The sequence below is a fragment of the Chelonia mydas genome, chromosome 12 (assembly GCF_015237465.2).
Source record: "Chelonia mydas isolate rCheMyd1 chromosome 12, rCheMyd1.pri.v2, whole genome shotgun sequence".
Taxonomy (NCBI): domain Eukaryota; kingdom Metazoa; phylum Chordata; order Testudines; family Cheloniidae; genus Chelonia; species Chelonia mydas.
Window position 1 is genome coordinate 2186559 of NC_051252.2, and position 13534 is coordinate 2200092.

The following is a 13534-nucleotide window of genomic DNA, read 5'->3' on the forward strand; positions in this document are numbered from 1 at the left end:
TTAAGAATGCTGGAGACACAACACAGTTCATGCAAACACACATGGCTGTGGCATCCTACTTTCCATTTAGGCAAGAGACACCACACGCTACAAACTGGAGGCCAATGTTAAGTGCCTTGTCACGTGTTCATCCTGAAGCTGAACGCTGGTTCCGAACAAGACCAGCAAATGCTCACTGTCTTTCTGCAAGAAACTCCACTGACTGGCTAGACGCATGCGGTGCAACAGTGAAAGACTCAGCAGTTGAAAAAGTAAAGGACTCTCACCACATTCAGAAAATTTGCATACATGGCTGACAAATGCACGGATGCAAATGGGCATCAAGTATTAAGTCATTGTGTACGTTATCTTGGTAGATACTTTAAAAAGTCAGTAATAATGGGGGGTGTAGGGAAACCCCTTGTCCACATGGGGCAAGGCCAGGGCCAGCGCAGCTGCTGTTGAAGAAGTAGGGTGTGATGATTTTAAAACATGAGTTAAATCTAATAACATGGTTATGAAACATTTTTCAATTTTTACTATGGTGCCAGACAGCCCACTTTCACCCTCACGGCCTCACCCATCATCGCCCTGACCCCCCCCCCCCCGACCAGTAAATTCGAACACCCCCCTAATTTCAATTCCTGGGGAAAACACTGGTCTGGGAGGTGGCTGGGGCAGGATTCGGTCCTGCCCTCACCCCAGGCACCTCCTTCAGGAGAGCAGGGGTGGAGAAGAGGCATTAGCTGGGGATTTTCAAAGGCGCTTCCGGGAATTGCGGGCACCACCCCCACTAGATTTCTGCAGGATTGGGGCCTGCTAGGGCAGAAAGTTTCCAGTCTGAGCTCCATCCCTGCCATAACCTGGCTCTCACTTGCCTCTGTAACAAAATCCCTGGCCAGCTGGGCCAGCAAGTCAGGCCTGCCCATGTTCCCACTCATCCGGCATTTGTCATAACTCCAATGCACACAATCTGTCGCCTGCAACAAATCCAAGCTTGGAAAACGACGCTGGGGCTTCAAATGCATTTTTCACACTTAGCGGCATGCTGCCCCTCTCGAAGCCAGCATGCAGGAGCCTGCCCCCTTCTTTGTCCCAGAGGGGTCATGGGCCCAAACTCTAGTCCCACATGGCAGCAGTTGACTGTATGGAAAAAGCTACAGCTCTGGGTCCGATGGCAAGGGCGTGGTTATTTTAGGAGTCTCGTATTAGCCTCTCTGAGGACCCTCTATCCATAGCTCTTCCTCCATGGAATCCCTTGCAAAGAGACCAGGCAGCAGGCAGGGCTGGCGGGGAGACCGGTGTGCCAGGGCGGGGATGCAGCAATGTAACCTATGGGGCAGCCCACGGAGGCTGCTGAAACTCAGCACCCAGAGGGTGTCTAACTCCCACCAGCGGCCTCTCCAGCCCCAGAACAGCCAGGATCAAGGGTCACACAGGCAGCTTACAGACCCCTTAGCTGCCCCAGCACCGCTGCCGCTGGACTGTGAGTTCTAGGCTGCCCCTCGGGCTCTGAGCCAGGCCAATCCTAGCCGGGTGTCGGCTCTAGCTCAGGGCAGCCCAGCCTCGTCAGAGGACAGGCTCTCTGGGTCCACGTCAGACGGGGAGAGAAAAAGCGAGTTTTAACCCTAGATGGTTGTGGCAGAGAAATGCACCTCCACCTCTGCCAGCCCCCAGCCGGCACTCTCCACCCACCAGGCTCCTAAGCAGCTGCATACCTGTCTAGTCACGCACGTGTACAGCTCCCCCGTTTGGCCATGTGGTCAGTGCACACACAGACAGGCACGGGTGATGTGAATCGGGCTCTGGAGTCCTGGGGAGAGCAGGCAGATAGGGGCCAGGGCGCTGCGTGGTACCGGCAGGCCAGGGCAGACACCCCATCTGCAGGGGAGTCCTTGGACTTGCTGGGAGAAGAGAGAGGACTGCCACTGTCTGTGTCTCAGGGTATTTGTGAAGCAGCTACAGGGAGCCCATGGCCCCGTCTGCAGATCACACTGACTACGTGGAACACACCAGTGTCTTTACAAACAAGGGATTGTACTCAGTGACCTCAGCTCTGCAAACACCTAAACAGATTCCATGGAGCCTGCGAGCACCACCTGAGGTCATGGCCTCCCCTCTCGGGCCGCAGGGTTTCTGGCACACAGCACCTCTGCTCTCAGCCCAGGTACGGTGCTGCTCTCTCACCAGGGAATAGTCTTCCCTGTCCAGCTCCAGAGGCTCCCGCTGTGCTTCTCGGAGAGGGTAGGAAGCACGGCGAGAATCCCCCGCACGCTTTCGTCCACGGGCAGGTGGGCCTGCAACAGTCCAGGAAATTCAGAAGTCAACAAGCTGGTTGTGGGGCTGGAACAATGTGTATAGTGCTGGGGGGTGAGAGCCATTGAACCAACCTGTAACCCCTGGATATGATGGAAACCAGTTCAAGCCAGGGGATACAGCAGCCCCCCAAGTTCCTATGGAAGGAAGCTGGACTCGGTTCTCAGGGGCCAAGCCACCCCATACAGTCAGGCCTGGGCATGCTTCCTGCACATGTGTACGCCCAAACTTGCAGATGTGGGAGTTTATCTGTACATGCTCCTACAGCCCAGCTGCAGAGCCCTGAGCACGTGCAGAGTTGGCAGGTGTGCACACAGGTGACTGGTCAGTTACACGTGCAGGTACCAGGCACACAGGAGATGTGGGGGCAGATCAGATACACCTGGTTCTGGCTTGCAGCTCTGGGCCATAGTGGGTAGCATGTATTGGATAAGCTGGAAGGCCGGCCACAAGGTTGGAGGTCGTGACCAGCACAGGCTGACTTCAAAGGCCCAGGGGCACTGGAGGCAGAGATCAGTTCACGTACTGCTGCAGACGGCTGCTCTGCGCTGGGAGGTTTCCGAACCCCAGCCCCTCTCCCACACCACAATCGCTGCTCCCAGGGACCCAGCACTCACCTCTTGGGTGCCCATGTCGGTCTTCACCCAACCGGGATGAACTGCAGTGCACAGAATGCCGTCCTCTGCGTAGCTCGGTGCCTGGCACCGGGTCAGCATGTTGAGAGCGGCCTGCATGGGAAGAGTCCGTGAACTGAGGGTATTACCATGTGCTTGCATTGGCTGTCTTCCTCCATACACAGGAGTGTGTGCGCGGCTCCTCTGTGACAGGCAGCCGCGACACTGAGGCCAAAACGCCTGCTTCGTGCTACGGTGAGCCCGTCACCGGCGTTCTGAGCGTGTTAAAGGCACAGCACATAAAAACCAAGAGCCCCACGGCTACATCCTGCAAGGTCCTACCCACTGGTACTGCCTTTGGACGCTGCCCAGCTGGAATAGCAGGGTACGTTAGCAGGGGATACCATTGCCCCTGGGAGCCAGGCCTGGGGAAGGAGGGGGCTGTACCTTGCTGCAGCGGTAGGAGATGGCTGGCACAGAGAATGTCTCAGGGACTCTGTCAATGGATCCCATAAAAGAGGAAATGTTCACAATGGCCGCCTTGCTGCAGCTCAGCCCATTCTGGCTACTTCCCTGGGCAGCCTTCTTCAGCAAGGGCAGGAACGCCTGGCGGGAAGACAGTCCCATGGGGTCTGTGTGGAGCTAGTGCCCCTTCACTCCGGGAGTGAGCTCCATCCAACCCAGTCCCAGGCCGCCCAGGGGGAAGCACAGACCAGAAAAGGAGGGATTTCAATTAGCCCCAAATTTCTGGGTTCTTCCTCCCACCCGAGCAACTGTCCCTCGAGAGCGCTCCCAAGCCCTGTGTTAGGTGAACGCATGAAGCAGGAGCAGAGGACCAAACGCAGAGTTCTGGGCTCAGTCTTTGGCTTTGTCACTGACGTACGTGACCCTGGGCACATCCAATATGTGCCTTCCTGTGCCTCAGTTTCCCATTGGGAACACAGGCACCTGCATAAAGTACTTTTGACAACCAGGGCTGGATTAACCTTTTGTGGGCCTGGCGCCAAACATATTTGTGGACCCCCATGTGGTTGTTATGGGCCCCCTCTGAGTGTGGGCCTTGTGCGACGACACCATAGTATACCCGGTACTGCTGGGATGGGGATGAAGACCTTTATTTAAACAAAATAAGATATTTAAAGCCACGGTTGATTGAGATCTGCACTCAGCCCACAGAGAACAAACTGGGTTAGCATGAATATACCCAGAATACTCTTGAATGTGATTTGTTTGTGGTGGGGGGGTTTGTGGTTTGTTAGTTTTGTCTTTTATGTTTAAACACTCAGGGCCTGCTTGGGGCCCTGAACACAAGTGCTTAACTAGCACATTTATAAGCCACATTAAGCCCAGATGCAGCAGTCACTGGAGTTGCACCTGCATCTCCCCACCACCACTTCCTCCACCCAAAGTTATGTTTCATAAATACATCTTTTGAAAGCTGGATTTTCTACTTTGACATAATAATGTTTACAAAACTTTTTAAAATATTAGTTTTTAGCCTATTTCTCCCTTTGTAGCCATGAGGGATGTAGTAAGATGAGGCCCTGAAACATAAACCCTTGGTATCAGAGGCCTGAACCAAAGGAATGGTCAAGACTTCGCTAACATAAAGCAAAGCTAAGCTGTGAGCCAGAGGCAGACTTGTTGGTTCGAACCAACATGTACCAGGAGAGAGGCAGCACCCCAACACGCAGAGGGGTTGTACCTCGATGCGTCAGGAGCGATGTGTAATTTGTTTGGACCTATGTATAAGGATGCATCCCTGAGTGGGAGTCTTTGTCCAGCCTAGGGGACAGTGGAGTATCCTGCTACTATCTGAGCTGTGTCCATTGTCAGGTGGCACATATTCGTAGTATGTCCTGTAGAGTCTGCTGGAAACTATTACTGTGCTTTGTTTAACAATAAACCTGGCCGGTGCCTTCGTACCTTATCAGAGTCGGTGGTCATTGGGGGCTCTCTCGGGGTCTGCTGGGTCAGCGATCTGCAGAGCCAGGGCAGCACACGGAGGGAACACGCACGCAGCCGACTGGTATCAACACTGAACAGAGCAGAGCACCACACCGGTGGTGTCTGAAGACAAAGGGTGGTGAGGCAGGCGAGCCAGTACAGTGACTGGGGTGGAGTGTGGGGAGGAAAACTGCTGGTGCCCGTCTTTTGCTGGGAGAAAGGGCCACGGAGGGACACACAGACTTTACCACCAAGGCTACCACAATCCAGCCTCAAACCAAGCCCCGACCCCAACCTTCACACCTGGGCTCCCCGACCCCCCCTAATTAACCCCCACCTTCACAAAGGGCTCTCCTCTGTAGCCCTGCCCTGCTACTGCCCACCCCCACCTTCAACCACACCCCCCCCCTCCCTGCCCCCTTCAGCCCAGACTCTCTCCCCCTCTCTCCCTCCCTGCCCCCTTCAGCCCAGACTCTCTCCCCTTCTCGCCCTCCCTCCCTCCGCCCAGACTCTCTCGCCCTCCCTCCGCCCAGACTCTCTCGCCCTCTCGCCCTCCCTGCCCCCTTCAGCCCAGACTCTCTGCCCCTCTCTCCCTCCCTGCCCCCTTCAGCCCAGACTCTCTCCCCTTCTCGCCCTCCCTCCCTCCGCCCAGACTCTCTCCCCTTCTCGCCCTCCCTGCCCCCTTCAGCCCAGACTCTCCCCCTTCCTTCCCTCTCTCCCTGCCCCCTTCAGCCCAGACTCTTCCCCCGTCCCTCCCTCCCACTCTGCCCCCTTCAGCCCAGACTCTCCCCCTCTCGCCCTCCCTCCCTGCCCCCTTCAGCCCAGACTCTCTCCCCCCTCGCCCTCTCTCCACCCAGACTCTCTCCCCCCTCGCCCTCCCTCCGCCCAGACTCTCTCCCCCCTCCCCCCCTCTCTCCCCGACTCTCTCCCCCCCTCCCCCCCTCTCTCCCCCTCCCTCTGCCCAGACTCCCTCCGCCCCCTTCAGCCCAGACTCTCCCCTCCCTGTGCCCCGCCCCACCCCACTTCTCCTACCCCCCGAGTCACCGCCAGCTCCCCCGTCGCTCCCTGACTCGCCCCACAAGTGCCCCCTCCACTCCGCGCGGTGCGAGGGGCGGGGCGGGGCGGGGCGGGACCATTCCCCCTGGCCGGGCACAGCCGCCAGCACTGACCGGCCCCGCTGCCATCGCCCCCTGCGGGCCGGGGGGCCACGGACCCCGCCCCGCCTCCTTTCCTGGGGTCCGCTCCCACTCCAGGCTCCTGGCCGGCGGGCGCGGGGCATGCTGGGACTTGTAGTGCCGGTGGCGGAGCAGGCCCAAGGGCCCAGGCGGAGCGCCCTGGCCGGCGAACTACAACTCCCAGCACCCCGCCCCCAGGCCGGGCCGAGAGCCGGGGGACTCCGCTATGGGCCCGGGGGCTCCCGGCTCGCCCCGCTCCCGCTCCCCGGCCTGGGCCCCGGTCCCTGCGGGCGGCCGCTCAGACCTGTCCGCCGCCGGCGGGCCGGGCCGGGCCGTTCTCAGCGGGCGGCCGGGCTCGTCTCGCCGGGGCCTGGGGCCGGGCCTTGCCGCTGGCTCCGCGGGGCCCCGAGCAGCGGCCGTGGGCCCGGGGCTCCCGGCGGCTCCGCCCTGCCCGGCGCCGCACCCCGGAGCGGCCGAGCCAGGCCGAGAGCCCTGCTGCCGCCAGCGGCCGCTCCGGCACTCGCCAGGGGGCTGCTGCGGCCCCTTGCCTCAGTTTCCCTCGTGTGTTCTTCGGCCCGGTCCAGCCAGACACGTGACCTGATCCTTGGGCCCAGCCACATTCAAATGTCTGACTCCTTCCGGGCCGCCGAGTCTTTTATCAAGTGCAACAGAAATCCAGAGACCACTAAATCTTCTGCCCAAAGGGAGCTCAGCTGGCCACCCCCCCACCGCAGCGAAGCCTTAGCTAGAAGCCAGCGACCTCCCCTCCTTCCTCAGGCACCTGGGCGTCACTTGACCAGACAGTAAGGGTGAAATTGGGATGGGGTGGCAGGTAATTGGCACCAATATAAGAAAAAGCCCCAAATATCGGGTCACCCTAGCCTCCCTCCCCACACAGTCTAGGGCTGGCACCGTCTCTGCCTTCCCAGGGCTCAGGCAGGTGCCATCCCTCAGCAGCTCCTGAGTCTCCCTCCAACTCCAGGCTCCCCTCAGGAGCCGCCTCCCTGCATCTCTGCCTTTGTGGAGAGCATGAGCACCCAGCTTTCCCCCTGTCCCAGGGGCCTGCCCTCTGCTCTGTTAATGCCCCCTGACCCCCTGCTCTGTTAATGCCCCCAGGTGCATTCGGGGCGGGGACCACCCGTCTCCAGATCCCACGGACACGGCTGATATCTCCAGCCAGAAGCTCAGCTCAGCCCTCCCCTTCTTCCAGACCCTCCTGTCCACCCCAGATGACTCCCTCCTTACGCCCGCTCCCTGGAAGTGCAGCAGCATCCCGGCCACTGCAGCCTTACCTGGCCCACCAACATTGGGCCAACCACGTTGGTCTTGTAGGCACCCAGCATCTCTTCGGAATCCACCATTGCCAGAGACAGGTTGCAGAAAATGCCAGCGTTATTACCAGGTTCAGGCCCAAGCCGTCCAGCTCTCCTCAACCCTCCAGGCTGCTTCCTTGATGCTCACTGGATTCATGGCATCTGTGAAGAGGGTGGAGGGGCTGTGAGGTTAGGGCTACAAACAGCCCCTTCCTTATGTTACAGGCTCTGAGATCCTCGGGGGTGCAATTGCACTCCAGAGTGTTCACCTCACTATCTTGCGAGAGGCACTTTGGTCCTCAAGCAACGGCTGCTCAGACAAGCATCTCCGGAGAGACCCTGAGTGTCTGTCCACGCAGTCTGCAGCAGTGAGCCTGGATCGACAGACTGGGGCTGGCTGGTCTCGTGCCAGCGTTCCCAAACCAGCTGTGCAGACAGTGCTCTGAATTCGTGGCTCAGATGGGAGCTGGGGCTCTGAACCTGAGGAGCGGGGCTGGGAGCTTCGACACAGGCAGCAAGGATTCCACATCACGTTGGTGTGGGAGAGACCCTGTCCCTTCTCTCTGCAGTTACCCTCATGCGTCCCGTGCTGGAGAAATAGCCAGGGGGCAGTTCCAATCTGTGCAGATCCCCAGAGGTGCCACGACGGAGCGGGAGGGTTAGACGTACCCAGCTAGTAAAGCACCAGAGCAGCACCGGCTCTTCGTTTCACCATTTCTGCACTTAGCCTTTCTGGAAGCAAGATCTCTCCCAGCCGTGAACGGGGCTGGGAAGGCTGGCAGGACGCCAGAGAAGGAGAGCAGAAGGAGAAGATGAGGGGAAGGATGCCAAGAAACAAGTCTGGGTCCTAGATAAACCCAGCACCTGGCAGTGACCTTGGGCTCTACCTCACAGACACACTATCCTTGCCACCTCCTTGCAGGCACCAGATGGTGCTCTGCTGCCAGGAGAAATAAATGCAGGGCATAGGCTGGCATGCCACAGCCTGTCTGGTACCAATGAGCGCTCTGAGGGCCATAAAACCAGCACTGTGCAGGCGTCACTACACCCGGATCTGGGATCCCCTGGGTGCCTCCTGGTGTAAATGCACGGCGCCTCAGGCCAGGTCTGCACTATGACCTCACAATCGGGGTGACCACGCTGCTCAGCCACCGCCCTGTGCGCCTCAGTCCTACCGGCCTAGCCTCTGCTGTGGACAGCGCTCCGTGGGCAGGGTGTCTCCCACGGACACAGCACGGCCGCTCGCGGAGGTGGAGTAACCACGCTGACGGGAGACGCTCTCCCAGCGGGGCAGCAACGTCCTCACTGAATGCCACAGCGGCACAGCCATGGGCGGCGGGTGGAGCCCCCCTTTGGGAAGAGTAGTCCCCCTGGCCTCACTCCTTCTGCTCGCCCCCCCCTCCTGGAGAAGTCCTGAGCCCCCCTCCCTCTGTGGATGGAGCCCCACCATTCCTGGAGAAACCCTGAGTCCCTCTGCTGCAGGCTGGAGCCCTGAGCCCTGCTCTGCCCTCCCATGGCCGGAAGAGGCCCGTGCCGGCCACAGCCCCCCAGCTACGCCATGCCTCCCCTCCTGAAACCCCAAGCCACCCCGCGGGAAAAGCTCGTGTCGCTTCCCAAAGAACCTGAGCTTTTTATATGACCCATGCAGATTCCAGGGTGGCTGACGAGATCCTGGACCTGAGTGGCAGATGGGTTTCAGGAAGCTGGGCAAAGCTGACTTTGCAGCAGTGCACAGAGAGCTGAGAAGCACAGAGGTGGCTTTGGGGGTTGGCAGCTGAACATGGGCACTGCTTTCAGGGAGTCTAGTGCACAGGCCCAGAAGAGGGATAGAAAGGAGGGGAACAGCCAGTCCCACAGCTGGAGCGCCCAGACTTGCAGGGAATCGTTCAGAGGCAGAGCATGTACCTAGCTTCACCATCACCAGGTTCGGATATTTGGAAACCAGATTCTGCAGCTCCTAAAAAAGAGAAACACGGAGAACAATGGAAAGCTGCAGCAGAAGGCAGAGGTAAGGGCCGGGCTACAGCCCCAACGCCACATACAAACTGAGGGCCAGAGTCTGTCTCCATAGAGTAGTGCAGTGCTGCCCAACTGCTCCAACTGATTTCAGGGCGAGGAGAAGCGAATCATAGAAGATCAGGGTTGGAAGGGACTCAGGAGGTCATCTAGTCCAACCCGCTGCTCAAAGCAGGACCAACCCCAACTAAATCATTCCAGCCAGGGCTTTGTCAAGCCAGGACTTAAAAACCTCAAAGGAAGGAGATTCCACCACCTCCCTAGGGAACCCATTCTAGTGCTTCCCCACACTCCTAGTGAAATAGTGTTTCCTAATATCCAACCTAGACCCTCCCCCACTGCTCTGTAGCATATCTGTGTCCATGAGAGACTGTTCTCGCACATGTGCACGAACAAACAAATACACTTACTTTCCATATTTGCTTCATTGTCACACCAGCTTGGACAGGCTGGGTGAGACAGGCAGGGAGTCAGTCCCGGAGTTAGGGGTTCGGTCACAAGAGCAATATTTACAATCACGTGCAAAATGAAGCTTGAGCAAACTCCCACTGAAGTCCATGGGAGTCTCTCTGTTGACTTTAATGGGAGTTGGCTCAGGCCGCTAGACACTGGGACAGATCCAGAGAACAGGGAGATTCCCACAGCCACCCCATCTTCAGTCACACACAAAAAGCTCTATGCTGAAAGAACATTATGACTGCAAAGTCATGCACTCCAAAGTTAGGCTATGCTGGCATGTTGAGGACCGTCCCAGTTAGAAAATGGTAAGTGATACATTTCTTACTTACTAGATGGGTAAGTTTTTACTTGTGATTTGTGTCACACTCTATTTGGATGGCAGTTCAAGTGAATGTAAAATGTGCAAAACCAGCATTTTTTGGTATTCGTTAAAATAAAACCACTTTAAATGTGCTGGATACATAAGAAAAATCATTTATCAAAAGTTTTACATTTAAAACTGATTTATTAAAACAAAGGAAGTATCTGTAGTTAGTGATCTGAACTGATGGTTTCTCGTACCATGTTCCACAAGATTTTAGGACTAGCAGATCTCATCCTCTCAAACCCGGAAGAGGAAAACAAGCTTTAGTTTTTCCAGCTCCCAAGTTGCTTCTGAACTTAGAAAGAACTTTTCATTGAACTTTAAGGAATGTGGCAAAGGCACCTTCTCGGTCCCAGCAACCTCAGTTCTTTTTAGTCTTGGTGAGATGGGCTTGGGTAAAACAGGCAAAGAGTCCTGTGGCACCTTATAGACTAACAGACGTATTAGAGCATAAGCTTTCGTGGGTGAATACCCACTTCATCGGATGCATGCAGTGGAAATTTCCAGAGGCAGGTATAAATATGCAAGCAAGAATCAGGCTAGGGATAACGAGCTGTCGTCACGCCAGACCTCGCCAAGATCTCCACCTTCAGCTGGGGTGGTAGCTGCTTCTGTTATGTCAAAATATGCCTTCTGTGCCTCCCCACACAGAAAAGGAGCAAGGATACTGGCCCGCTGGTCTTGGGGCCAGGCCTCTCGCGGGGCTGTTCTCTCAAACGTGAGGAGATATGCCTCTACGTCGTTGTCCATCGTCATCTTCTGTAAGTAGCTGCTTGCCTGCAGGGGCCGGGTCCTATGGGGGCCGTGTGTCAGGGTGGTCAGGGCCTTTAGCTGGTTCATAACCTCACGCAGGGTGGCTCGATCCTGGGCCACCTGGCTCATCAGTAATTGATTCATCTCCTGCTGTATTCACACTGACTCCTGCTGGGTAGCCATCTGAACCCTGGTAGCCTCTTCTTGGGCTGCGGTGGCCTGCACCAACGCCTTCACTAAATCCTCTATTTCTTTTTTGTTGTTGTTGGGGGTGATTTACCCTGCCCTGAGATGGTTCGCCACAAAGTCTCACTCACACAGCCCACTCTTGACACGACGTGTGGTAAGCCAGTCTCAGCTGTTTTTACCCTTGGTGAGACAGGCTTGGGGAAAACAGTTCCTCTTGGCTGCACAGGGACAGTCCGTCCTTCTCTCAGCCAGTCTCTTGGGCTTGTTTTCTCCCTTAAGGGAGGGAATGCAGCCTCTGAGGCTCGCTGTCTTGCTGCTCCTCGCCTGCTGGCAGCTTGGCTCCTTCTCTCTCTCTCCTTCTCCCAACAGGGGAGGGTTTAAAAAGGTCTCAGGCAGGCCTTAGTTGGCATCATTTGATCCTAATTGACCTCAGGTAACTCCTTCTCAGCTGATCCTAATTGATCTCTGATAACCCTCTTCACAGCTGAACCTGATTGACCTATAGTCACCCCTCCTCAGTTGATAGGGAGGAGGACCTTTTAACTTCTGGGACTGTTTCCCCCCCCCCCCCCCCATCCTCTTGCAGCTGTCTGTCCTGAGTTTATCACAGGAATTAAATAACTGATATGAAGAAGATATTCTTTGCACCGGCTGAAGAGGCTACTGCTGTCAAAAGCCGGGTTACCATTTCATAAGAACATAAGAATGGTCTGACCCAGAATGGCCGAAGGTCCATCTAGCTCAGTATCCTGTCTTCTGACAGTGGCCAATGCCAGGTGCCCCAGAAGGAATGAACAGAACAGGTCATCGTCAGGTGATCCACTAAAGCAAACTCTGGTTCCAGGTGCCTAGACAGTGACTTCCCCAGTTCAGCAGTTTGACTTGCTTTAAATCTTGGAAGGAAAGCAGGACTGGTGAATATTATTTTTTCTATTTAATTTCAATGATTTTAACTGATTATAATAAATTTAGGCCTTAAATTTACAATAGGTTTATTTTTAAAAATTGAACCTGTATTTAATTTAAATTCAGGCTGTCAAGCGATTAAAAAAATTGATCGCAATTAATCGTGATTAAAAAAATGAATCGCAAATATTTGTGCAATTAATAGCACTGTTAAACATTAATAGAATACCATTTATTTAAACATTTTGGATGTTTTCTACATTTTCAAATACTGATTTCAATTACAACACAGACTATAAAGTGCACAGTGCTCACTTTATATTTATTTATGATTACAAATATTTGCACTGTAAAAAACAAAAGAAATAGTATTTTTCAGTTCACCTAATACAAGTACTGTAGTGCAATCTCTTTATCATGAAAGTTGAACTTATAGATGTCGAATTATGTACAAAAATAACTCATTCAAAAATAAAACAGTGCAAAACTTTAGAGCCTACAAGTCCTCTCAGTCCTACTTCTTGTTCAGCCAATCACTAAGGCAAACAAGTTTGTTTACATTTATGGGAGATACTGCTGCCTGTTTCTTGTTTACATTGTCACCTGAAAGTGAGAACAGGCATTCACATTGCACTGTTGTAGCCAGCATCACAAGAGATTTAAGATTCATATGTCCCTTCATGCTTTAACCATCGTTCCAGAGTACCTGTGTCCATGCTGATGGGTTCTGCTCGATAACAATCCAAAGCAGAGCGGACCGACGCACATTCCTGTTCATCATCTGAGTCGGATGCCACCAGCAGAAGGTTGATTTTCTTTTTTGGTGGTTTCGGTTCTGTAGTTTCCACATTGGAGTGTTGCTCTTTTAAGACTTCTGAAAGCATGCTCCAAATCTCATCCCTTCCAGATTTTGAAGGCACTTCAGATTCTTAAACCTTGGGTTAAGTGCTGTAGCTATCTTTTAAAATCTCACATTGGTATCTTCTTTGCATTTTGTCAAATATGTAGTGAACTTGTTCTTAAAATGAACAACATGCTGGGTCATCATCCGAGACTCCCATAACATAAAATATATAGCAGAATGTGGGTAAAACAGAGCAGGAGACATAGGATTCTCCCCAAGGAGTTCAGTCACAAATTTAATTAAAGCATTATTTATTTTAAACGAGCGTCATCAACATGGAAACATGTCCTCTGGGATGGTGGTTCAAGCATGAAGGGACATATGAATCTTTAGCTCATCTGGAACTTAAATATCTTGTGATGCCAGCTACAACAGTGCCATAAATGCCTGTTCTCATTTTCAGGAGCCAGCCGCCTCCTCCCAGACCTCTCCCTGCCACATCCCTCCTTGCTTGCCTGCCCCCACAGGAGGTGGGATGAGGCGGGATGCGGTGAGCACCTCTGGAGATGGGGGGTGCAGTGGAGGAGAGGAGAAACTCACCAGCCAACAGCAGCAGGCATTGGTTGGGGTCCTTGGGGAAGGGGCGGAGCAGGGAGCGG

The 13534-nt window shown here is 54.8% G+C and overlaps 1 protein-coding gene across 1 annotated transcript; it reads right to left on the minus strand.

Moving 5' to 3' along the window:
* Window positions 1-243: 243 nt before the first annotated feature.
* LOC102940329 lies at window positions 244-11065 on the minus strand. Its single transcript, XM_043526464.1, has 8 exons — window positions 10754-11065; window positions 9250-9301; window positions 7324-7376; window positions 6336-6683; window positions 4836-5066; window positions 3357-3515; window positions 2913-3023; window positions 244-2276 (listed from the first exon to the last, which is right to left on the minus strand). Exons 1-8 carry the CDS (start codon window positions 11063-11065, stop codon window positions 2163-2165), a joined length of 1380 nt encoding a protein of 459 aa, XP_043382399.1. The 3' UTR covers window positions 244-2162.
* Window positions 11066-13534: the final 2469 nt, after the last annotated feature.